We start from the raw sequence: 27,434 nt of genomic DNA on the forward strand, positions 1-27,434 counted from the left end.
TTGACACAATTTCGTTTTAAAAACCCACATTACGCTTTAATATGTCGAAATAAAATATGAAATGCAAAAAAAAAAAAAAAGGTTCTTACCACGGAGCACACTGGTTTTATCCATGTACATCGCGCAGCAAAATACAAAACCAGTCATTAAAATACAGAACGGGGAGACACAATCCCCCCCAGATGCTCAAGGACGAAATAAAAATCAAACGGATACAATTAATGCTAAATAAACGCAAACCCGGTTGCTCTTCCAGTCCACCGGCGAACGATCTAAGACGCGAGGAGAATCATCTCCAGCGCCTCGAGACCACGCGTTTACTACACAAACCCGCCGCGAAAATCACGCTAATGACACCAAAACGACACTAAAACCGATATATTAGAAGTTTGTGCAGCGGTGGCCATGATGACACCGAAAATGCAGATATGATAAGGAAATAAAAATGCACCCTTGCGCCCCCCACCCCTCTCCGACTGCCCTGACACACACACCCGGTCCCTCCTCCCCTCACCATCATCCTCACCATCCTCAGCTCTGTTTCCTTGACAACAGTTTAGAGGGTTTAGTTTGGACTGTGTGTATATTATGATACCGCTAATATTACCATTCAAAACAAAATAATACGATTTTTTTGTGTCCGTGTTTGCTGTATCTTCTACATACTAGGCTTTCTATTACAAACAGTGTCTTGGCAACACTATGGTATTTTGACATATTCCACAGTAGGCTATATTACATTTACATTACATTTATTTTATTTTTTTTATTATTTATTAATTTTTTTACCCAAGGCCACTTACAGTTCATTTAAGAAATGTAATTTATTATATATTAAGATGACTAATGTATATAAGGAATGCATTAATATTTCTTTCCCCTAACGAAACTCATGACCTTGGCATATAGCTTCAGCCTTACAAAACGCATTATGGCAATACAGTAACATGGTAAGCCTAATATTATGGTCATTTGATATTTACCACAGTATTCAAATTTATGTACTCCAGGTATTTTCCAAGAAAGATACTGTAGTATAGCACTAAGAAGAAGAAAAAACATGCTCTACCAGTTTACCTGCACAAAAATAAGAAAGAAAGAAATACAATATTTTTGGACCATTTAAATCATTAAAATATAAGTAAAATGTTTATTTAAAAAATTAAATAAGATTTAAAAAATTGTAATATAAAATATCTATGTTTTTCGGTACATTTATGTATTAAAGAGTACAACTCATCCACACACTTACAAAAATAAATAAACTAAACAAAAATAAATGAATAAATAAATAAATAAATAAATAAATAAATAAATAAATAAATAAATAAATAAATAAATAAATAAATAAATAAATAATAATAATAATAATAATAATAATAATACAATGGTATTACCATGTTTTTGGACAATGTTTTTTTAAGCACAAATATATAAATAAATCTAAATAAAATATATTTATTAAAAGAAAAAACAGAAATATAACTAAATAATATAATAACAAAAAATATAAAATACACACACACTATATATGTATATATATATGGGTAGTTGACAAATAAAAATTGGACTGTGTCCTATAGTGTGACATAGCAAAAATGTAGAAAAAAAACAAACTTAACATACAAATAACATGAGAGCAGCATGAGAGAGGTTTCTCTTCAATGTTAAGAGTTTTTTTTTTTGTTTTTTTTACATTTTTGCTGTCACTCCATAGGATACATTGATATGTCAACTACCCATATATATATATATTTTTAAATCTATTATTTTAGAGCAGAGAGATGATAAAGTAAAAAAAAAAAACTCTCTCTCTATATATAGAGGTTTTTTTTAAACTTTATATACATCATCTCTCTGCTCTAAAATAATAGATTTAAAAAAAATAATAATTTAAAATTGATTTTCATTAAGATGGCATAACGGAACTGATGCATTAGAAATCCACTCAATTAAAAAGGTTACGACAGATCGAGGGCCTGTGACTCATGGAATAACCATCTTATAGTTAAACCGCAGGCGTGGTGCCTTGTAATTAGGTTCTCTTTAAAAATAGGCATCACAAATGATCAAACACGTGACCCTATCTGTCACCATCGACATGTACGGACTTCATCCAGAGACTGCATGAGGAGGAGACAAGCCATTTGTAGGAAACCGAATGAACGAAACCATAACGCTAAAACATGGAGTCAAAAGAGCCAGTCACCAGTCATTAGCTGAGCCAGCCTGAAAAACACAGATTTTAATGTGATTTAAAGCTAAATTTATGATACCATTGTTGTTATTATTGCAATACTGGAGATTTCAGTCTTTAGATACAGTGGGAGCTGTACTTTATGCATAAAAATAACTGGCTGGAATATTTCCAAGATGGCCTCTGTCCTTAAAAGAGATTTTGCTTCAACAAATGATGTCAGCACACATTTTATAAATGTAAAGATGAAGAGCTCTTCAGTCATTTTAGACCAAACATTTTACATTTTGAATTTTGACTTTATCAGAATGGTAAAGAATGAAAGGGAAATACAAAAAATACACAATTTCTAAATACACATTCATATGCAAAACCTAATAAACACTACTAAATTAAGATATTATACAAAATATATTTTCTAATATTTATATTTTACAGATAAAGATTGTCTAGTACCATGAAAAGTATTCCCTCAAAATACAAAATATTAAAGAATAAATATTATTTAAAGAAAATACAGTAGATTAATGTCTGGATTTAATTGCTTTAGACAAAGTATTTTAAAATTAAAATAAAGCAATTTGACTCTATCTATGGAAATATTTCATTAATGTTACAATTTTTATTTACATCGAACATCTCTTTTATGATATGAAACCAAACTTTCTGTTAAATGTTTTGCTTAAAAAGTGTGCTTGCTCTATATTTCTTTCAAATGATATTCATATTTTGTTATATTAAAGATGTATAATGGCCAAAGTCTTCAGGGAGCTCATGTTGAGGGTTTGTGAAATTTTGGCCGCCGTACATCCAGTAAAGTAAATAAGCGCAATGACTTAGCAAATGCTTCTGGTGTTGACATAAACCACTGCAAATCATCCAGATGGGTTTCAAGCCGGATTAACGTAGCGTTTAGGACATCGAGATGAGCCTGAGAACACAATAATGAAGTCTGACACAAAATAAAAAAAGTGTCACACCAATTTCTCTGCATCGATGATATCAGGTAAAGAAATGGGCCTGGATGATCTCTGAGGTCACACAATTTACACCCAGCTTCCCTCCAGACAAGACACATCATGCTATAGCGTGCATCTAGGATCATTTGTGATTGTGTAAGTCTGTGCTGTCAAAGGTCTGAATAATCCTCTCGCACAGAGAATGACTTGAGATTACGTGGCACGGGTTTGCCCCATCTCTTCCTCTGTTTCTTTCATTTTCCTCACCCCTGCTGGGTCGGCGGTGCTGTTGCTCTCTCAGACCCTGGCACAGGTTGTAGGCTTTAAATGGAGAGATTTACCCCCCTGATTTCCCTAGAGAGAAGGCCATCTGCCTACTGTCACCCGGCCCATTATTGTGAGTTCGACACAGAGCGCATGCTCACTGACGGCATCACAAGGCTAAATGCCACAGGCCAGTGACTCACGTGTGCGCTTAGACACAGACCGGCAAACAGCATTCACATTCAGAAGTTTATTAAAAGCATGCACTGATTTCCACATGCGCTAAATATGTGTTGTAAAAATATAATCATCTGCAGTAAAAGACAAAACTAGATTTATATTTTCTAAATATATAAATAAATAAATAAATAAATGTGGCCCTTGGAAAAAAGTAAATAAAATTAAAAAAAAACTAAATACAAACAAACAAAAAATAAAAATAAATAAAGACCATTGGAAAGACAAAGTGGCCTCTGAAACAAACAAACATTTATTTATGTATGTATTTATTTATTTATTTATTTATTGTATATGTGAAAGGTCCTTGGGAAAAAAATAAAGTTTTTTTCTTAAAACAAAATTTAAATAAATGAATGAATGAACGAACTCATTCAATCATTCATTCATTTTAAAAAATAAATAAATAAAATGCAATGCCCTTGCAAAAAGATTAAAAATAAAAATAAATAAATGAAGAAAAAATGCGAGTAGCCCTTGCAACAGAAGCAAATACATTTTAAAACAAATAGACAATGAATAAATAAATAAATAAATAAATAAATAAGGCCCTTGCAAAAAATAAATGATAATAAATAAACGTATGAATACATAAAATAAATCAAATAAATAAATAAACAAACAAACAAAATAAATATTAGTAGCCCATGCAAAAAAATAATAATAATAATTATTATAAATACATATGTAAATACACACACACACACACACACACACACACACGCATACACTTATATTAGAAAACGACATTAAAAATAGCACAGTAGCTCTGCGAGTACAACTGGATGAGCTATGTATAAATTCCCAGTGTTAAATTATTAAAATGATCTCCAGAGGTGCAATCATCCCCATGCGTTTACCTCAAGGCCATAAAACCCCAACAACAGCCCCTCTGGATGAATGTAAGAGAGTTAGTAGAAGAGTTCACTGGTCTTTTGTTAGTAACAGGAGGGAAGAACTAAGGGTTAATGGGGTTGACCTTCACTCTCTGCATTCAGTGCACTTTTATTGGCCTCTAGACAAATACACAAAGCACCTTAGTGTAATTAACAACACAAACTCCACACATGGGGCTTGTGCAGAATGAATTCGCATCGCATACAACATCTACTTCTTGACTCATAACTTGACTGAATTAAATGCACTGAATTAAAAATGCAATGTAATAAAGTCATGTGATAGTGCAACACACTGCTGTTTGTAATGTTCATCATTGCATACTGCACAGTTTCACACATATTAAAAATAGTATGCAGTATTTCTACACATAGTCCTGAGGTTTTGCACATCATTTTAGCATTTTATCAACACTACGTATATATTTAGTTTATTTACTTTTTGTTCATTTGTATTAAATATATGTATATCAATTGAAGTGCTTTGCATTATCAAACAGGCTACAGTATTCCTAATTTTGGCAAATATAGCACAGTAGGTCATTTAGATATTCCATGCATGCACATCAAACATTTACACAGCTACGTACTACAAAAGTAGTAAGTAGTATGCAAAATGCTATTTGTGAACACAGCCACAGTGAAGTGCAGGAAGTGTAAGTGTATGAGTGGATTATGGCCGGCTGTTGTTGTACTGGAGGGTCTAGTGTCTGTAATGGAGCTGGTGTGAATGCTGTACTGTAGGGCCGAATGAGGCCTTGAGAGTCTCAGCTGTTTGCTTGCTGACATGTCGAACTCACTCCCAGAGGGCTGGATTTGTTACGCCCCCTTTACCAGATGTCGAACAACACTCTCAGATAGAGGGGGCTGGTCGTCTGCTCACTTGCGAGAACGCATGATTTTAAAAACATGATTAATAATATCCGGTCCCTTTAAAAAAAACGAAGCCTCAGCTGACTTTCAAGTGACTCTGAATAGAATCAGCAATCAGCATTTACAACGCAACTCCGTTCTGAGCATCTTACTAGCCAGAATTGTGTGAACAAAGTAGGTAAACTGCAGTTAAAGTTCACCCAAAAATGAATATTCTGTCATTTACGCACCCTCATGCTGTTACAAACCTGTATGGGTTTCTTTTTTCCGTTGAACCCAAAAGATGATATTTTGAAGAATGTTGGTAACCAAACCATTACTGGTAGCCAATGACTTTCATAGTATTTTTTCCCTCACTATGGAAGTCAATGGCTACCAGCAATTGTATAGTTACCAACATTCTTCAAAATATCTTCTTTTGTGTTCAACAGAAGAAAGAAACTCAGGTTTGGAAAGTAACTAAATGAGGATGACTAAATGATTACAGTATTTGAATTGCTGGGTGAACTATCCCTTTAAATAAGTAGATTCATTAAATAGATACTGCAGTCCAAACCAAGGGTTTTATCAGTTCCCTCCAAAAGCGGTTTCTATTCAAGAAAACTGAGATTAGGCTACACCTCTGCACTACAGTCCTCCCCAAACCAAACCTGCTCAATGCGTCTCTCTCTGGGATTGAAGCAGGTTGCAGATATTCAAGGAAGACCTTCAGAACCGGTGCATGAGGAGTAAAAGATTTATGATGCCATTGATTTTTACTGCGAGTAGCTTCACTTATCTCTTGCAAAGAAAGAGAATCTATCTTGCTTCGGTTACAGCATTCCAGGCTTCTATTTCAATTCTGATACTATTGTATGTATAGATGAGCTTCTCTGAGCGGTCAGGAATGCGATGCTTTGTTCAGCTCAGACGGGGCTGGAATGTGGGTTCAGTGATCTTTGACTTTGGTATTTGAGTCTGAGACTTATAATGGAAGTCTTAAAGTCATGGAGCCAAGAGGCTGAAAGTAGTATACGTATACGAACATTTATAACATATTTAAGTGTTTATAAAAGAAGTCTCAAATGCTCACCTAGGCTGCAGTTATTTGATCAAAAATACAGTAATATTTTGAAATATTTGTTTTTTAGAATTTAAAATAGCAGTTTTCTGTTTGAATATATTTTAAAATAGAATTTATTCCTGTGATGTGAACCTGAATTTTCAGCATCATTACTCCAGTCTTCAGTGTCACACGATCCTTCAGAAATCATTCTAATATGCTTATTTGCTGCTCAACAAACATTTCATATTATTATCAATGTTGAAAACAGCTCTGCTGCTTAATATTTTTATAGAAACTTTTCAGGATTTTTTTTTTATAAATATAAAGTTTGAAAGAGCAGCATTTATTTGAAAATTATCATTTTTGGAACACTACAAATGTCTTTACTGCCACGTTTGTTCAATTTAATGCATCTTACTGAATCAAAATATTAATTTCTAAAATGAAAAAAAATGTTCCACACGTTGAAAATTTGTTTTCTTAACATAAAATGACCATGTTGACTCAACATAAATACCTTGTGTAGTAGAAATGTTACTCAATTTAGTAGCTCGCAATAAAATTTATTTGGTCAAAAAACTAATACTAACTAGCAACAGTCCGTATTATAAATGTAATGTACTGGCTTACGGGCAACACTGCACCTGACCTCAAATGAAACACAAACTCCACTCATTAATATAATGGTAACTCCAAAAATATAAATGGAAACTCTTCTAAATCTTCCAATATTAGAACGCTAAACACAAACAAGACTTCCTTTTCCCTCATTCTTCTCAAAAACACATAAAACAGCACTTGATTTTGATATTTACTGTCACAATTCAAGATGCATGCAATCTAACACAAATGAATTATGAAAACATCTAGTTTACATATTTAATTGGGACAAACTGTTAAATAATTGTGTAGCATTAGCTCATCTTAATGAAGGAAACTGAACAAGAAGCAAAGTTGACCTTAATCACAATTTGTGAAACACAGTCACAATGACTTTCGGTTTAAATGCAACCCTGAGGTTATGGATTCAATTCCCAGTGAATGCATGAACTGATCAAATGAAGGCCTTGAATGCAGTTTGATGAATGCAATGCATTGCTTTGGATATAAAGCATCTGCCAAATGAATGCATGTAAATACATCATTTTTACATAAACTGTAGCACTGAATTAAACCTGACTAGAAATTAATTTTGTTCTTATGAATAAAAGCTATGGATCGGTGAGCACCATGAGTATGATTCATCTATCGACTGTATCATATGGTTTTGTCATTTTCACATCGACACCAGTGCACACGTGGACTTGGCCGCTGACCGTTGCTGAAAAAATGCATAAAATGCTACACGTATAGGAAAATCCATGAAGCACTGCATGCATTTCTCTCATCCCTTCACTGCTGGAAAAAAAAACGTGGTTAAGAGGTCACATGTTTTATTTTGTCTGCCTCTCTCATTACATTTTCTGCCGTGGAGAAGCAGAGACCGAAGACGTCCCCCTCCTCCTCTCTCCAGACACACATTCGTCTCTCTCGTGAGCTGTCTAATCAGCTCGTGATTTTGAGAGTCATCTCTGTACTTATCAAGCCCTCCCCGTTCACTTGAGCAGATTAAAGCGTTCAGGATTTGAGCGAGTGGGTTAAAGCTCCCTCTCGAGCGATTAGAGCTTCCGCTCTCTCTTTCTCCTGCCACGTTGTCCGTGGTTTCAAACGGCAGCACGGCATTCCCACACGCTGACACACTGACACACTGTCTTTGCTTTCCCTTCGTTTTCCCTCGTCTCATCCTCGGCCCACAGCCGCAGTAACAGACAGCATTTTAGCTCACATCTTTGCTCAAACACTGCTATTACCATTTTTATACACACACATACACACACACACAATATGCAGCTTTATTCGTTCAAGGGTGCTTCTTCAACTATGGGCAAATGTGGACCAAAAACTTTTCTCCCTGGTCTATTTCATTTGCATGCATCAGAAGAAGACTGTATCATTTTCTAAAAATAAATAAATAAATAAAAAGAAGTAAAAAAATAAAATAAATAATATTTTTTTAACCAAGAAAATGTAATTTTCATTACATTTTTAATTATGTTTTTGCTTAATAACATTCTATGGTGCAAATTTCAAACATTTTTGCAATAAACCTCTTTGTCTATTAGCTAAAGCTAAGCTTTAACAATTTATTACATATCATAAAAATATAAAAACTGTAAAAACGGAATGCTTGGGACACAAATGACACTTGAAAAACAGTGAAAATATGTTAATACAATTAAAAAAAAAACACAAAATGGGGTGTTTAAAGATATATGAAATATGGGGGAGGGCCTGTTTCAATAGAAAAATTAGTTTAGACAATAAGAAATATGTTTGATGTGATCTTCATAGAAGTCATAAAATACATTAAGAATAAAATAAAATTAAAAACGTAATAGAAAAAAAAAATTATTAAAAAATATATATATACATTTTAAAAGTAATACAACAATACATTCATGATAAATATTATATAATATAACATTAAATTAAATACATGAAATTAAAAAGGAAATAAAAATATTTTTATAATTATACAATAAAAAGAAAGAAAAAAGAAAATTTAAAAAACTAAAAACAAAATTAAAAAGGAGAGAAATGTATTTTATTCTATTTTATAAAGGGATTTATTTAGGAAATCCCCAGGACATAAACATGCAACTAGTCACCCTTCACAATAAAGAACTTGTTTGCCATAGCAGTACTTACTGTTTCCTTGTTAGCAAAGATCCTGGTTGATTAAATTTGCTTTTGCGTTTAAACAAATTTAATAAAGGTAAAAAGCAGCCACACGGAGCTAGTGTTTTTCACTGAATTAAGGAAGGAAGCAAAGAGAAAGAGAAGGTGAGAGAACAGTAATAGCACCTCGCACTGTCTATCACACTGTCAGTTTTTGTTCACAGCTAGCTAACACTCACACAGTACCTGCTAAAGACTAGGACGACACTGCGATTAATCACATCCGCTTCAGGCTACCAGACGCATTACTAACCGAGGCTTTACATAATATACAACTCTGATGATAACCTCGATTTTACTGGGGAAATATAAAAAGCATGCCCTAAGGAGTCTGAGAAACGTAGGGGTCAAAGGTCAAGTGTCTTGCTCAAGGGTGAAACCTGGTTCTCATGGTGTTGGGGGTGGCCTAACTAAACAAACTTTATCTTGTGGAGGACGACTCTCATGAACAGTGACTGCCTGCTCTGTAACATCATGGCCGTGTCCCTTCAGTTCTCCTCCGTGAGCCCCGGCCAAACCTCTGTGGTTTCTATTTATACCCGTGAGTGGTGGATGTGTGACCGAAATGCCTGTCAGTGCTCTTTGATAGCTATATATTCTCATCTTTTAACTGTCTACCTACTACTGTCCTGTTTTTATGAAGCTATGGACCTTTTGGGAGCTCAACAGAAGTGGAAATTATATTGAGATTATTAGTAGTAGTGTTTGCTAAAGTGCTGGGCAACGATTAATCGCATCCAAAATAACTATGCAAGAAACATCTCATGGATAAATGATATGAATATAAATATACAGATGTAAATATTTTCAAAATATATACTGTATGTGTGTGTCTTTATATATATATATATATATATATATATATATATATATATATATATATATATACACATAATAAATATACACAGTACACACACATATATTATGTAAACAAAAACTTTTATTTTGGATGTGATTAATCGTTGCCCAGCACTACAAGCCATCCAAGATAGATGAGTATATTTCTTCACGGGAACAGATTTAGAGAAATTGAGCATTACATCACATGTTCACCAATGGATCCTCTGCAGTGAATGGGTGCCGTCAGAATGAGAGTCCAAACAGCTGATAAAAACATCACACTAATCCACAAGTAATCCAAGCCACTCCAGTCCATCAGTTTATGTCTTATGAAGAGAAAATCTGCGTGTTTGTAAGAAACAAATCCATCAAGATGTTTTTAACTTCAAACAGTTGCTAAAATACAAGTCCTCTATCCATAATATCAATTTAGTGAAAAAGTCATCTCATCTGAATCAGGAGAGAAATATGCACAGATCAAGCACCGTTTACAGTTCAAAATGGTTCTAAACAAATATGTTGGTGGATTTTGATGTGAGAGGAAAACAGGGGATGGACTTTTTCAATGGAGGAAGTGTTATTATGGATTATGGACTCTGATTTTGGCCAGAAGCAATGGTTTAAAGTTAAAAACCTCTTAATGATGGATTTGTTTCTTACAAACACATAGCTTTTCACTTCATAAAATATTAACTGATGGACTGGAGTCATGTGTACTACTTGTAGATTATTGTGATGTTTTTATCAGCTGTTTGGATTCTCATTCTGACGGCACCCATTCACTGCAGAGGATCCATTGGTGAACAAGTGATGTAATGCTACATTTCTCCAAACCATTTCTGATGAAGAAACTAACTCATCTACATCTTGGATGGCCTGAGAGCAAGTACTTTTTCAGATAATTTTTATTTTTGGATGAACTATTACTTTAAATGACGTACATAACTAATATTAACAGAACTTTTTCGAATCGTTTTCAAATCCCTAGTATTAATCTTTGTTGCATGTGTTTTTCTTTGTGGAAATGGTTTCTCTGAAACACCTGAAATAGTTCAGTCCTAAAGCAACAATCAATGCTAAATAAGGACTTTTCCTACCAAGTTTGTGTTTATTTCATAACCTCCTCAGCACGAAATATGGTCGTAATTATGAATCAAAAATGAAAATATGCAAAAACCAATAGAGAAAGACTTTTATGGGATCCTAACAAGAACCAGAACAGTAAAGCTTCATCAACACAGCTCCCAGTTGCTCCATTGACTCCACTGTTTATTTCCCCAAAGGCTCTAAATCACATTACCCTACAACAATAAAGAAAGTGTAGACCATGTCGAAATATTACACAGGGCTGATAAATCAACATGCTAAAGTGAAATTGTAATCAGATGAACTCTCTGCTGCACTGCCTTTCCTTTTGTATTTGCAATTTCAGACCATTTAATAAAAATTAACAACTTGAAAAATTCTGTTTCCAATAGAATGTTCCTTGAGCAGCAAATCAGCCTATTAGAATGATTTCTGAAGGACCATGTGACACTGAAGACTGGAGTAATTCAGCTTTGCATCACAGAAATAAATTACATTTTAAAATATATTCAAATACGCCAACGTTTATGGGTTTGTTCAATTCTCTAACACTAAATACTAATTACTGTGTAGCACTAACAGACAGATGACCTTCAGACCCACATATTTATGCATCAAAGTGTGAAAACATAAAATTTTCACAATTCATAATATTGGAAACGAAGACACGCATTCAGAATGGAAACAACCACCTCAGAGTAATCTAATCTCTCCGCCAGATGGCTTTTATATGAGCATGTGGGCGTTTATAAACGTCTTAAAGGGTACGTCTGCTGAATTGAAGGCATAGCTGTGCTACCATTGTTCCAGAGGCTGAGGTCAGCAAAGCATTTATGAAGGCCAGGATTTAGGTTTTCACATTTCTATCTGATCAAATTTCTCTCTATCACTGATTCTGCCAAAACGAATCAGAACTTTTAGAGAAGCCTGAAAAACAATATAAGAGTTTACATAAGATTTATCCTTCAAGTTCTGCATTGCGTAGGTTGCAAATAGCAATATTACAGAAAGTCTGACTTGACTGAGCACAGAATGTGTTACTCAGCAATGAAGATGATATTATGAGTGGAGCACAACAGTAACTGTCCGAACTGATAAATCAAAATTCCCTTGATATATAAGAGGTTATTGTGCTATAAAAACAATCTGTAAGTTTCAGAGCTCAAACCTTTCTCATTAGTCTAAAGACAGCTTATATTGAAGCCAATCTGCCAAAACGAGTGTGCCTCCACAAAAGAAGATCAACGCCTGTTTCTACATCACTGCCTGTTTAGCCCCGCCCACCGATTTGCACATGTAGCTGGTAAATGATAAGAGCGGCAAACGCAGGTCTATGCAGGAACCAAACGATAAACTTTATTTGATTAACTTTATTTTTATCGAAGTACTCGTTTACTTCCGAGTCTACAATCCGCCCCGCCTATTCAGGACAGAAAATAGCCTATTGCTTCTAAATTATGATATTTTTTGATCTAAAAATCTTGATAACATTATAAGTGGACCTCAGAGAACAATACAAAATAAAAAACAAAGGCAGTTCATGACCCCTTTAAACAAACCAATATAGCTCCAAGATGAATCACAACATTACAGATTTTAAATAAATTAAAAATAATCAGAAAAACTAAGGCACATAACCATGGAGCACTGTCAAGTGACATAAGAAACAAATACAAAATATATAACGTAAAATTTGGTTCACTACATATATTGCAAGCATAATTTATTAATTTATTGCATTTAGATATGCTTAAATTCATACACTACAGATCAAACGTTTGGAATAATTACAATTTTTTTCAGTTTTTTGTCATAAGTTTCTTTTGTTCATCAGAGCTGCATTTATTTGATCAAAAATAGTTAAAATGGTAATATTGTGAAATATTTTTACAATTTAAAATAACTGGTTTTTATTAGAATATATTTTAAAAAATTATTTTATGAACACATTTATGAATAATAATTGTTTCTTGAGCAGCAAATCAGCATATTAGAATGATTTCTGAAGGATTATGTGACACTGAAGACTGGAGTAATGATGCTTTGCATCACAGGAGTAAATTACATTTTAAAATATGTTCAAATAGAAAACACTTATTTTAAATTGCAATAATATTTCACAAATTTTGTACTGTATTTTCGATCAGATAAACCCCATGGTTGAAGTACGAGATACTTCTTTCAAAAACATTAAAAGTTCCTAATTATTCCAAACTCTTTGACCTCTTTAGTGTAAGTTGTTTGGGAGTTTTAAGAGACTGACTCAATTATGTCATCAGCAGTGCATCATGGGAGTGGGCGGTCACTTCTGAGCGATTTTGCCGTAATTTATCACACTTACTTGTGGTTTGCACAGAAACATAAAACATCATCTAACAAGCTGGGATTTGGTGGTAGGTTTGTCTGGAAAGGTTTCTGTGTTAATGTTAAAAATAATTTTCTCTGAGAAGCAAACGAGTGGGATTTTTACTTCTGGGGGCCGGCTGTTGTGCTCTATTGCGCAGCAATCAAACTAGGATGAGTTAAAGTAAACAATGTATTATCCTTACTCTGTGTTTATAAAAGAAGCCAAGAGGGTCATGGGTAAGGCTCTGTTTTGCATACATGGCTTCTTTAAGGTTTAGAGAGCCATTGCAGACTCGGTTTCCTTCATTCCCAACCTATATATGGATTCATCTCGAGGACTGTTTCTTTAGCGGCGCTCTGGAGATTTACAAGGAGTTTGGCTCATTCACACAAGTGTAATTCTCCACAGAGCGCCAGGCCGAGCAGCCAGACAGACTTCCTACTCATCTACCGAGTTGGCCGTTGACCAATGAGAACTGCTGCGCTTTCACACTGTCATAATAACAGCACTTCAGCCGCTCTGAACCATCAGAAGTGAAAGAACTGGAGTTTTCTCACTCACAGCTACTCGTGATAATCGTCTGGGAGGAGATAAAACTGTCTTCCAAAACTATGTGACAATGATCATGGGAGTTGTGGGGCTGATCGTACTCGGGCTGAGTTACGCAGATACACACCCTTTTAAGAATAGATGGGTCCAAGTTTTTGCAACACCGTTCTTCCCTCACATTCCAACATTTTCCAACGAAACTCCTTCATCCAAGGCAAACAGACTCTGAGACGTAGAAAACATGGTGTGAAATATGGTTTCTGCCATTATTTCTACAACAGGATCATGTATTCTTAAAATGAAGACAAGCTCAAGTTTCCACTGAGGTCGTCCTGTTAAAAAAATTACGGTGGTAAAATCACTGTGGTGTGCAGTAATGGTATGAAATGATAATACCACCATATTACTGAATGATTATCATATTCATGGAATCACACTTGGGGTCAGCAAGTTGTGTTTTTTTCAGCAAGGATGCACTAAATTGATCATGACAGTAAGTACATTTATATTGTTACAAAATATTTTTATTTCAAATTAATTCTGTTCTTTAGTTTTAAACGTCCTATTCATAAAAGAATCCTGAAAACTGACACAAAAATATGAAGCAGCACAACTATTTTCAACATTGAAATGTTTCTTGAGCAGAAAATCTGCATATTGGAATGATTTCTGAAGGATCATGTGACACTGAAGATTGGAGTAATGATGCTGAAAATTCGGCTTATACATTTTAAAATATATTCAAATAGAAAACAGTTATTTTCATTTGTAATATATTAATATTATTTTTGATGATTCAATAAATGCAGTCTTGGTGAACATAAGAGACTTCTTTCAAAAACATTTAAAATTACTGACCCAAAACTTTTGATAAATAAAATCAATGCAAAAAACGCACATGAAATTAAATTCTCTTTTAAAAATTGCAAATCTATCACCAGCCGCTTGAAGAGCATTCAAACGCATTTGATACAGCTGTTATATTGATTATACCAGATCCAAGTGAGTTTAGGGTAACAATGCATGGACAAAAACCCGATGACCCCCATCTGTTACTGTCATATGCAATGAGGATAAAAGTGTTTCAAAATAACAACAGATTAAAACACCCACATGCTATTTTTATGGGTGAAAATGGAAACTGATCCCGTTCACAAGTCTTAAGTGAGATCATTTTGCTGCTCGTGTGTTAAATCAGCCACAGACAGAGCTATTTCTACACCACATTCATTCTTTCTTCTTTAACCTCAACATCACATTATTTACGATGTGCTGGTGTACATTAATTTGACTGAATTACACTGACTAAACAAGATATCATCATGCCTTGCAGAAGAACAGCTATTTAAGCCACACAATTCACATGCAAATACTACAGCACCACAGTTTTAAGTCACCATGAAATCAAAATTGACAATCGAGAAGAAAAGACAAATGCAACTTCTGTTTAATGCTTACTTGAATGCTTGGGCCTTTCTACAATTTAGGGTACATTTCATGTCCACTGATGATAATTGCTTTTACTGGCAATTTTCTTCAGATATATCATATTTTATCCATTAAGTGAATCCATACAATAATCTATATATTTTGTGTATGCTGTTATTCAGTTTGCATTGAATTATTTTGCAATGTTCGCTTGTTGATTTGAGTGAGTCTTGTTAAAATCAAGATGATCTATACTAAACATATTTCTAAAATCTAAATACCCCAGAAAATAGACTGAGTTTAAATGAGAAAATATTTCATTTTATTCTTTCAAATCAGAAAATATTAAATTTAATTTAATTAATCCCCACGAAAATTCAGTCAACTATGTTACTAACTAAACACCCCCTTAAAACTAAAAAATAAAAAGTTTTTTTGTTTTTTTTCTTCAGTGGTGGACATTTTGAGCACAGGGAGGGAGTATATTAATTTCCTGTCAACTATGTTGGGTACATGCATTGATATGGTTTGCAATATTGCTATGATTTAAATTCAAACAAATATTAGGTTAACATGATTAAGAACATGACATTTGGTAGCCATTGACTTCCATATTATTTTTTCCATACTATGGGAGTCAGTGGCTACCAGCAACTGTTTGGTTACCAAATATCTTCTTTTTGTGTTTTTGAGGGTGAACTGTCCCTTTAAAACCACCAAACAGACCTGTGAACAACTTGATTTTCACCACAGGAGCTCTTTAAGGGTAATAGATTGAGCAAACGCCACGAGTTATTAAAGAAGACCTTCACCGAGTCTGACTCTTCATGTGTTTGGCATTCCAGTGCATCAAACACCACTGACACGTTTCTGAAAGCTGCTCGCGAGTTGGTGGTCAGCACAGATGCAACCCACTGAACTGAACTGAACTCCAGACGCATTTAATTGGATTTCACAGCGCAGTGCTTGAGTAAATATCCCAAACTGACAGACCCTCAAGTAACCACACACTCGAGTACAAACAAGGCAGCGTAGCACCAACAATAAACCCCCGGTCAGGCTTCAAGGTCTCCGCTGTTACCTTATCAGCAAGTGAGCAGTGGAGCATGTGAATATCATTACATGCACAACGGACATCTGACGAACTGCATCGCCAACACATGTTCATCTACATACATTGCTGTGGCTGCTGCAAACTGGAATATATTGCACTGTATTATCAAGATACACACTGCACGCTCTTTATACAGGAGTTTAATCTCCTTCTAAATGGGAATTGCCTGAAAATGTCACTCTGAACGTAGGGCATTGATTTAGTGACATGCTGTCCTCTGAGACAAACGTGTGGTGGCAGGATAATACATTATGCCACTTTGACTGATGACCTTGTCTTCAGACACATCCATTCAGAGCACAATTGCTTCTGTGCTGTGTACGATAAATAAAATGAATGCCGATTTCTTTTGGTAATCATTAAAATGAGCTTGGCCCCCCCTTAATATGGTGTAAGGGTGATTTTTCTGGGACTCAATCGTACAAGCACTCATATGCTAAACACAAGGACTGGAGTGGTGGCAGTTTTCTAGTCTTAAAGACATCCGGAGTCAAAGCTCGCTCTCAAAACATCAAGCATTCCAAGTATTCAACATCTATGTCTACGATTACATCAACACATATGTGTTACTTTAGATGAAGCTTTTATCCAAAGCAGTTTAGAGGGTCACAATGTGTGCACATTTACTCTATGTAAACATTACTTATGTCTGTTGTTAACATTATCATGATATAGCTGGGTTGTCATGCGACCGAGTTGTGGTTTATTGGTCTGAAGTGCTGGGGTAACAATTGTAGCAAAAATGTAGCAAAAAAGGTTCTGTCCTTCTGGAGTCACGAGAGGTTAAGTGTCTTTCTCAAGGACACAACGGTCACAGTTAATGGATCTACCCTTGTGGGGTTTGAACCTGCAAGCTTTGGTTTACCAGACCAGATCCTTAGCTATATATACTGTATGGGTCAATGATGTTTGTTTCTGTAGTCCAGACCTATTGAATTACTAAAAAAAAGCCAATTAATACAAAAAATGCACCTTTTCTATGATAAACGTTTTCCATTTCTGTATTAAAGGTCCTTTTGATATTTTTCAGCAGCTATAAAGTAAAAAATGTCAACGTGATGTAACCATCCATAGATTATAAATAAGACAAAATGTCATTAAAATAATACAATTCTTGTTAAAAGAAATGTTGATTCTAAGTAGTTAGACATAATATTCCATTTAGTAAAAAGCTACATAAATCAACATAATCAAAGTAAAAAAAAATAAAAAATAAAAAGTTAAATTTTTCCTATTTTAAAATATTTTAATTTCTTTAAAAAAAAAACAATTTAAAGAAATTGGCTGTTAAAATTGAAATGTTATTTAAAACTGTAATATTTCACAATATTACTTTAATACTTTACTGTATTTTAATCAAATAAATGCAGCCTTGGTGAGCATAAGACTTGGGAAAAAATCTTACTCCCAGCTGAGCAAATTTGATTTCAAATATTAATACTATAATAAAAACTTCTCCAAAATAAAATCAGTGAGGCATAACCAACATGCAGGAAGCCATTTTGTTGTCATGTGACAAGAAAACCATCAAAACAGACAGGACCTCATGACTAAAATTATCATATTTTGACCTTTTAATGAAAAGTCATGTTCGGGTCAAATGCAGTAATCTTGAAGAAAAACTAATATATTTGAAAACAGTGATTACATCATTTGATATTTTAGAGAGTTATTAATTCACATTTTATGTAGAAAATTAGTATAAACTTTTTAACATCAACATTCTAAATAATACTTTTCCAAGAAGTTGGAACATTAAACTAGATTTTTTTTTTTTTTAACAAATTCTCCTTCCTATCATCCTTGTTTGTCACTGACACATCTGCATTTGCCTACATCAAAGTCACCTCTGTTATTAGTGATGATGCTTTGGCAGGAATGCATGCGAAACGCTCAAAGGCACACACATGCCAGAGCATCTAGCCTTAAATAAGCTCCAGACTCACCTGATCTGCGCAGGGCAGGCTGTGGACTGGGTAAACCGCTGCTGATGTGGTATGAGAAGCGCATGCTTTTGAACTGGCTGGAATAGGAGGATGAATTGTGCGGACTGGAGCTGATGAGATGCGCGCTCTTGGGTCGATTCAACTGCATCCCTGCCTGCGAAACCCTCACGCAGGCATACAGGACACAAGACGCGGACGATTTCCACGGAACGGGCTTTATAATCCAGGTCCAGATGTGAAAGCCGAATCTTCAAAACAGTCCAGATCCAAAACCACCAGCCACTCTTGCGTCCTGAGGTCGTCCTCCTCCTGTAGATGCTGGAAAGGGTGAATCAGGCAGATCGATCCCCGCTGATCAGCCGGTGGACAGTAAATCCGAACAGAAACAGCCATCAACGATCAGTTTAACCAGAACCACATACAAGTCCAAGCAAGAGTGATAGAAAGAACTCCCAACGCGCAATGACCTTTATGAAAATCAATCATCTTCTTATGGCATTTGCAGTAGTGTTGCGGTCACAGAACGTACAGAAGCAACGAATAACGTTATAAATCCATGAAAGAAGACAATAACATTATAACATAACGTTTCCAAAGCAAAAGAGCTTCGCAGGTCCACATTGGTTCTGTTAGGGACACTCGCGTTTTAAAGCGAACTTTCCCATTTCAGGTTTCCTAAACTTCGTGTTGCGGAATGTAAACGGCGCCGCATATTGTCGTTATTATTCCGACGGTTTTTCCCCCGTTTCCTCTCGGTATAACCGTATCCAAAAATATGCACACTCAGCTGCTTCAAACACAATCCACATTCGCCGTTTGAAAACTCCTCCGGCTGTCGGCGTGTTTTAAGCGGGATCCCCAAACAAAACAAACGTTACAATGTCGCAGCGTTCCATTGTTAGAATGTTGCAATGTTACAATTCTTGTCGCTCTCCACCGGTTGCTCGTCTGTTCTTTTGTGGGACTCGACAACGCCAAAGTGTGTTAAACTGAAAACCTCCTCCTCCTCCTCCTCCAGGACATATGAAACCGAGCTTCAACCCCCTCCATCTCTCTTCTCCTCTTTTCCCAAAGTCTGTTTCTCATTTTTTTTCTCCCTCTCTCTCTTTCTTTTCCTAAGGGTCTGTGCTTGAAATCTGATGCAAAGGAAAAACTTTCAAAGGATTTGAACGTTCCCCTTTCCTGAAAAGAAACCCCAGTGTGTCCTAATCGGGGAGATCGTTTATATTTCATAAATTAAACATTTACACCCCATAAAAATATGTGGATTTTGGAAGAGAGTTTAAGTGGTTGTAAACATGGACTCGTCCCATTTGACCTACATTGCACCAGTAGCTCAAGTTGAGAAGGCTTCAGAGGGAGGAGGGAAAAAAATAAAACTTTAACCAGTTTTGAATTTGGGTGGATATAATTGGCTGTCATTACGTTAATACCACTCCATTGTCCATAAAACCTTTAATAGCCAATGATGAATGCATTGTTTTAAGTGACAAATTCATGAATAATCAAAACCACAACAATCCATATCACAATAAATAAAAATTTACAAATTAAAAGCAGTAAACCCACGACTTTTTTATTTTTTGGTTTATGGTAATTGGTCAAGAAAATGTGCTTAATTTGTCATGAAAATGATGTCACACCGCAAAAATAAATAAATAAATGCTGGCCCTAACAATAGGTTAATTCCTGTAACCAATAAATCATTTATCTTTTTTTATTATTAATTTATTTATGATCTTGGAGTAAAAAATAGCTCTGACATGTGACAGGTTTTGTGAGATTAACCCGGCTTTTTGCCTTTCTGTCAGCAGTGTGAACCCTCGGGGTGTGTTTTCCCATAAATGAACATGCTATGGGTGGAAAGGGCGCCATCAAATTCGGCAATGTTTATGTAAGTTGAGTTCATACAGTCAGTAGATTCAGTCCAGCTGCAGGACTGGAACTCTTCACACGTCTCTCTATACAATACATTTTTTGCATGTTTATCATCACTGCTTAATCACTGGAGTTAAAAGGACATACAGACCATTCTAAATCTATTCCTGCAACTGTCATATATAGTACAGAATTCAATCTACTTTTAACTTAAAAAGAGCAAAAAGGACCTGCCCACCACTAACTACTGTGATGACGGTATTTGACTAAGGAAGGTGGTTTGAGCCTTTTCTGTAATTGCTGGCGTCAATTACACAGTTTGACCATTAGATGTCAGTCTTGCTTATAAAGTCAGATACACAAATAACCTGCTGCGCTTGTATTAAAGGTCAAGAAGTTTACTTTCAGTTGATACACTGGAATTTATTTATTGGTTATGTAAAAACAACACATCTGAAAAAAACAAACAAATATAATATTTAAAAATTAAAAAGGAAGCATACACTCAAAATGGATAAAATGTCTGTGATCTTCCATCTTTCAGAGGTTTTAGATCACTCTAATGATCAAGCATCTCTGTTATTCACTGGATCAGATCTTTAGGTGGCAATCAAATCTTTTTCTGATATTCTGCATCAGTCCTTCGCTCTGCTAACTTCTGGACCACACAAAGATTTCCGACTTCTCAGGCTATACCTCGGCTGTTGGGGAAAGGATGAGAATGCATTAGCATACAGACATTTTCAAGCAAAATACAGCTGGAAAACACATGCCATGCGGTTTTTGCAATAAACATCTATAATTACTCTGCTAGAAATGGATAAATATTATTGAGAAAAGTGCTAGAAATGTCTGTATGTAGCTGAGAATTCAGAAACTTCAAAAATGACTGACAAATTATGTTTTTGTTGAACGAGTGAAAATTTTCAATATAATATTTCACAGCCCTGCATTTTTGGGGGGGGGGGATCAGCTGATTTGTGAAAAAAAAGGCCTAATATTATCTAATTTGATTAGCTGCGTTTAAAAAATATCAAAAACTTTCCATCATGTACAGATTTTCCCACAAAATAATACTAAATTTAGTATATTTTCATATATATATATATATATATATATATCAGCTTTAAAGCACTTATCATAATAGCAAAATCAAATGTCAAAAGGTTTATCTGCAAAGGAGTGGAAAAATATGTTCAAACGCTTACATAAACACAGGTTTATAAATAAGCTTTATTCACATAATCTGCAATTTCCTGTCACTCTATGGATGTAGCAAAACACCCAGAGATGTTGCAGAAAACAACTGGCTCATGTTTGCATTTTCTTTTATCACTGGCTGTAATTCTTACCTCGAAATCAGGAATAAGCCTTCAACAATTAACACCGCAAAATCAATAAGAAACAAGTATTGGATTTTCTTCAGTAAATATGATGCAGTGCGGTAATGTGTGTGAGGAACAAATTGAAATGCAAGTTATTTTCTAATAATCTTCCTGGAATGTAACCACATTAATTAGATCATCCTTTCAAGATGTAAATTCAAAGCCACAAGTCCAAGAAGGAAAAATCTAAAATGAAACAATGCATCAATGTCAATATCAAGTTCACTGTACTATGAAACGCATTCAAACTCCAAAACTTTGTCCCTAATTATGAAATAAGCTTCTAAAGTTATTTACTAATAATCTTCCTGGAAAGGAACCACTTTATAAACACATTCCTATAACATTAATACATATATTAATGTATGTTCAGCACCTCATTGTCATCCACCAGCACACTGTACACCGTGACAGAAGACGTCCGGGAACGAGACTCTGACGTGCGCCGCTGACGTCTCTTCAGGGCTTCTGAGGTGCTCCGTGTCTCATAATGTTTTGCTGATGACAATATTAATTTACATTGAAAATAGGATGTTAGTTCAACAAATTAGAACACTAACAGCGTATTACATAACAACGAACTACGTATCTTTCAAAAAACAAAACCAGTCATAAGGGTCCAGTCATTTTTTTTTAATTGAGTGGAATAAATAAGCTTTCCATTGATGTATGGTACAATATTTGGCTGAGATACAACTATTTGAAAATCTGGTATCCGAGGGTGCAAAAAAATCTCAATATTGAGAAAATCACCTTTAAAGTTGTCCAAATGAAGTTCTTAGCAATTCATATTACTAATCAAAAATTAAGTTTTGATTTATTTACAGTAGGAAATATTAACAAAATATCTTCATGGAACATTAACTTTGCTTAACATCCTAATGATTTTTGGCATAAAATAAAAATCGATCATTTTGACCCATACAATATATTGTTGGCTATTGCTACAAATATACCCGTGTGATTTATGACTGGTTTTGTGCTCCAGGGTCACATTTGAGCTCAGGACACATTCTGAAACATGCAGATTGATTAAAATGTCAGCACTTTCAGAAGCAGCGCTTACTGTCTGGAGACGCAGAGAATGTAGACAGGGCCGCATTCACGACGCTAGAGGGATGCAGAACAACTACACTGTCATCTCTCTCTTCACACTTGCTCTGCCAATGTTTTTGTCTGGACCTCTTCCATTCATCCACAGATGCCGAGAGACATTCTAGAAGGTATCATAAGAAAGATCAAGAACAAATTCTGGAACTAAACCCTTTAAATGTCAAGGTACCTGCTCTCTTGGAGATACCTGCTTTTTGCAAGGCCTGTTGAAGATCAGAGCGAGTCTCTTTGAGCTCCTTCAGAATTTCAAGACTCTCTCGGCTGATATTGCGGTAGCGCAGAGCGAAGTACAGCAGAACAAGGCAGCCAATTAGAACCATGGATTTTCTTAGAAGACCAACTAAAAAGGCGATTTTCTCCTATGCAAAAGAGAAAAAAAATTTGTTATAAAACCATGATTGACAGTATGCAGATTTTGCTTAAATTCCACACTTTAAACCTAGACAACGCTGACCACGTCAGTATTATGCAGTAGTCTTACCATCTGTTGAAAACCATGGTCCTCGTTTTCCAACACTGTCCTACAGATCATCCTTTCGAGGTATATATTCAAAGCCACAAGTCCAAAAAGGAAAAATCTAAAATGAAACATGATACATCAGTCAAAGTCGGAGTAATTTTATTAAAAGGGTCAATGTGATGTACAATGTACTACAAACCACATTCAGAATTTAAATAATTAAATTAAAAGCTTCTAAAGTTGAACATATGCACACATGATGCCTACTACAGAAACAGTTCAAAACTTATTAAATTAAAAATAAATTCAATTAATTAAAAATTAGCTTCTAAAATTTATTTTTCCAAATTTGTGCAAGTTTCTGACGTCAGACAGATGAATAAATTTCAACATATGCACACATGATGCCTACTATGAAACACACTAATTCTCAAATGAGAATTAAATTAAAATATTAAACTAAAAATAAGTTTTTGAAATGGCTTTTTACGAATTTGTGCACATGTCTGATGCAAGATATATGCATAAATCTGAACACATGCACAATAATGTCTACTCTGAGGTGGGAATATTTGTCCAACCAGTGCAACAAACAGCTAAGATCCCTGATCATTTCAGTCTGATCTTAACAGCCTGAGTGGAACATTTCAGTGTGGAGTGCTTTGTGATCATTTCAAAAAATAATACAGGCTGTTATTAAAGGATAGGACGGTTAAAAACAATACTGATCTAACAAAACCTGCAACCTGAGACCAAAAGAGAAGTGCCAGTTCTCATTTCACATGCAAAGAGGAGGTTTACACAGAAACATTATAAAATAAAATAAAAACTGCAGCAAAAATAAAATATATATATATTTTTAATTCTTTAGAAAGGGTCAGTTAAGGGTCATGAAAAAAAATATTTAGGTAAAAAAAAAGAAAGAAAAAGAAATCTGGATAAATTAAAAAAGAAAAAAAAAGAAATTACCCTTTTACTTATTTCTACAGCATCATCTATTCTAGAATCACTGCACTGGCCAATCAGGTTTATATTCACCTTGCTCCAGCTGTGCGCCGGACAGAAGTCAGAAGGAAAGAGGTGCCAAAGCCCAGGGAGTTGTAGAAGAGGGAACTAAACGTGTGCGTTTCAGACATAATGAAGCTCTGGAGGAAAGCTACACGGTTAAAGATTTCCGCAAATGCCACCTGCTGCTCCTGTGCAGAATGTCTCATCTCCGCAAACACATCTCTCAGGCCTGAAACATTTTAGCACAGCACACAAGCAAAGAATGAGGTAAAAGACAAGACATTTTGAGGTCAAGTACATACTTCACTTTGATTGGCATTGATTGCCTCATCTCTACAACATGCAAAAAATAAGACATTTCTGTCAGGCTGAAATTATCTACAAAACAGTCTGAATGGAGTCTGCATGTTAAGTGGTTAAGAGTGAATTAATTCCAGAATAAATTTAACTGCAGATTTTTGCAAGAACTGACATAAAATAAGTGTAAAAGAGTCAGCGATGATCTGAGAATCTAAATGATAAGAGAGAGGAGGATTGTGACATCTCAACCTGACCTTTGACCTTTAGACCTTGGAGCTGTAAGTAATTACAAAGGATGTATATAATATATCAGTAGCATATTGGTTACTGGCAAATATTACACATTTTGTAATACTGAATATTTCAGTGTGCATGCTCATTTCCCCAAATATTACATTTAAATGACCTCTGCTATAATTTAATACTCATTTAAAGTCATTAATAACACTGCAAAATATAATTTTATTAAAACTCAAAATGAATATCTATTTTTTGTACTGTACATCATAACACGATGCCTAAATTAGCAAGCCTATAAAATGTAATTTCATTTTATATAATTTAAAAGTATATTTTAACATTTTATTGCTAAAACTAAGCAATAAAATCAGTGATTCTAAACCAGATATCATACTTCAATAAGCACATTTCCTTCTATTTTATGTATTGGCCATCACCTTGAGTGGAGTCCTGCAGGGTGCTCTTGAGTTCCTCTCCATTGCGTAGGATGCTTTCCTGGGATTTCAGCGCGGCACTTTGGGCCACGACCAGATCTTCTGCCATCCGCTGGGTGGAGGCCAACTGCTCTGCAACCCCCGCTGAACTCTCAGTCAACCTGAAACACAGATGAACATTGGCTCACATTAATATTTTATGCACATAAATACCTTTCATATTCAAAATATGCATCTAGGGACCTTTGTACCGGTGAATAGTGTTCTCAGCTCTTCGTTGCCAGCGCTCACTCTGTAAGTAATGACATATACTGTGTGCATGGGTAAAAAACTCAGTGTAGGTGTTGAAGGCCACAGGATCCATGTCTTGGGTGCAGGTTTTGACATCACTATCTTCAGGACACTCTGGGAAACTACGACCTGACCTGCAATAAATTATTAGACAGAGACAGAAGACAGGGAATATTTAACATTGAACCAAATCAAAACATTGTGGCTAAACTAGTGACTCGAAATGCAATGAATAAAAAAGTGTTAATGAAAATAAAATGCAAATAATGCATTTTTAATATACTGAATAAAATTAAGCCATATAAACATATTAAGCCATATAAATTATTGATTTGTTAATATAAACACTTGCTTTTGCTTCAAATAAAATGAAAAACAGCTAGATAGAATCTGAGTCCTGATGCAAAAGTGGTTGAGAACCACTGGTCTTAAACTGTAGTGAAACACATCTTTCCTACTGGTTCGCTGGTCTCCCAGTCTGGGGTGCGTTTCCCAACAGCAGGGAAACGCACCAATGGTCTGTTAAGGGTCACTGACCGTAAACCACTGAAGACCAGCGAACCTTAAGCTGGTTCCACCTGTTTTTCAGCTGATTCCAATAAAATGAGCTGTTGACCTTTGCAGGTGGCAGTGCGTGAAGGACAAGGCGATCTTGCTCTGCACATCATCACTGAACTCTTTGCAGCTCGATTGTATTTTCTCCAGCGCTCGAGACCAGCACTCGCCATAACGCGGCAGCTGCGACAGTTCACGCGCTCGCTGCAATTCAACGCGGCCCTTGTCCTCCAAACTTCTATCGCTACTCACGGCACAGACAACAACAACAACAGCGATGGCCGAAAATTCCGTGGACCACATTGCAGAACGCGAGGAGTTGTTGGACACACAACAGAAGTGGTTTAAAAACAAGCAAATCTTCAATCAATATTGTATGACTAATAGGAAAACCCAAAGGCTTTCACGCCGTTCAATTTGTGTCATTAATCGCCATGAACGGCAGTGGTTCCGCCTACAGGCTCTTTGGAGAATAGGTGAATGTGGCCTGTGGTTTCGCATCAGTCCACGCGATGTTGTGGAGCAGACTACATTCTATACGCGCGCGCACAATCAAATCCACCTCAGTATGCAGCGCTGTATGCTTTGCATTATGTTTAACCTTCAGACCTTGATACACCACATCAGATTAATTTCCATACAAATCAATTTCCTTCCATGTCTTAAGTTTTCAGAAATGTTTCTTACAAATACACTACCGTTTAAAAGTCTGGGGACCGTAATATTTTTGTTTATGCTCACCAAGGCTGCATTTATTTGATCAAAAATATAGTAAAAACAGTACTATTGTGTCGTATTTTACAATTTCAGCATCATTACTCCAGTCTTCAGAGTCACATGATCTTTCAGATTTGCTTGCTGCTCAAGAAGCAGTTCTTATTATTTGAAAACAGTTGTGCTGCTTCATATTTTTTGATACATTTATTTTAAAGTATCACATTTTAATTAATGCATCATTGCTAAATAAAAATAGGCCTATTCATTTAAATCTTAATCCTCTCTCTCTCTCTCTCTCTATATATAACACACACAAAAAAATTGTTTGTTCAAATGTGTTGACAACTGTTGGTAGTTTCCTGGTACTGAGAAGGAAATGTAATTTGTAGCACTGCATGCACAGTTATCAACGTGCTGAACATCTTAAAATGGCCAAATATATGCTGTTTAATAGGCCTTGCCGATATATATCACTCTGTCGCTACTATTTTGTG

At 35.3% G+C, this 27,434-nt stretch overlaps 2 protein-coding genes across 5 annotated transcripts in view; both read right to left on the reverse strand.

Moving 5' to 3' along the window:
* Positions 1-19,562, reverse strand: part of fgd1 (FYVE, RhoGEF and PH domain containing 1) — a 50,206-nt gene extending 30,644 nt beyond the window's left edge. For 2 of the 4 annotated variants that reach the window (XM_058785209.1, XM_058785208.1), the window contains exon 1: positions 18,560-19,562. In XM_058785209.1, the coding sequence (XP_058641192.1) occupies positions 18,560-18,707 (148 nt within the window). In that variant the 5' untranslated portion in view covers positions 18,708-19,562. Of the gene's footprint in view, positions 1-89; positions 448-18,559 lie in introns of those variants that run through there. The other 2 variants (XM_058785210.1, XM_058785211.1) reach the window with 2 other exon arrangements.
* Positions 19,563-20,796: 1,234 nt separating this feature from the next.
* LOC131545916 (uncharacterized) lies at positions 20,797-26,747 on the reverse strand. Its single transcript, XM_058785134.1, has 9 exons — positions 26,285-26,747; positions 25,629-25,802; positions 25,381-25,538; positions 24,434-24,632; positions 23,417-23,513; positions 23,123-23,294; positions 22,889-23,038; positions 22,199-22,320; positions 20,797-21,138 (listed from the first exon to the last, which is right to left on the reverse strand). Exons 1-9 carry the CDS (start codon positions 26,524-26,526, stop codon positions 21,073-21,075), a joined length of 1,380 nt encoding a protein of 459 aa, XP_058641117.1. The 5' UTR covers positions 26,527-26,747; the 3' UTR covers positions 20,797-21,072.
* Positions 26,748-27,434: the final 687 nt, after the last annotated feature.

The sequence above is a fragment of the Onychostoma macrolepis genome, chromosome 08, assembly GCF_012432095.1.
Source record: "Onychostoma macrolepis isolate SWU-2019 chromosome 08, ASM1243209v1, whole genome shotgun sequence".
In the NCBI taxonomy this organism is placed as follows: Eukaryota; Metazoa; Chordata; class Actinopteri; order Cypriniformes; family Cyprinidae; genus Onychostoma; species Onychostoma macrolepis.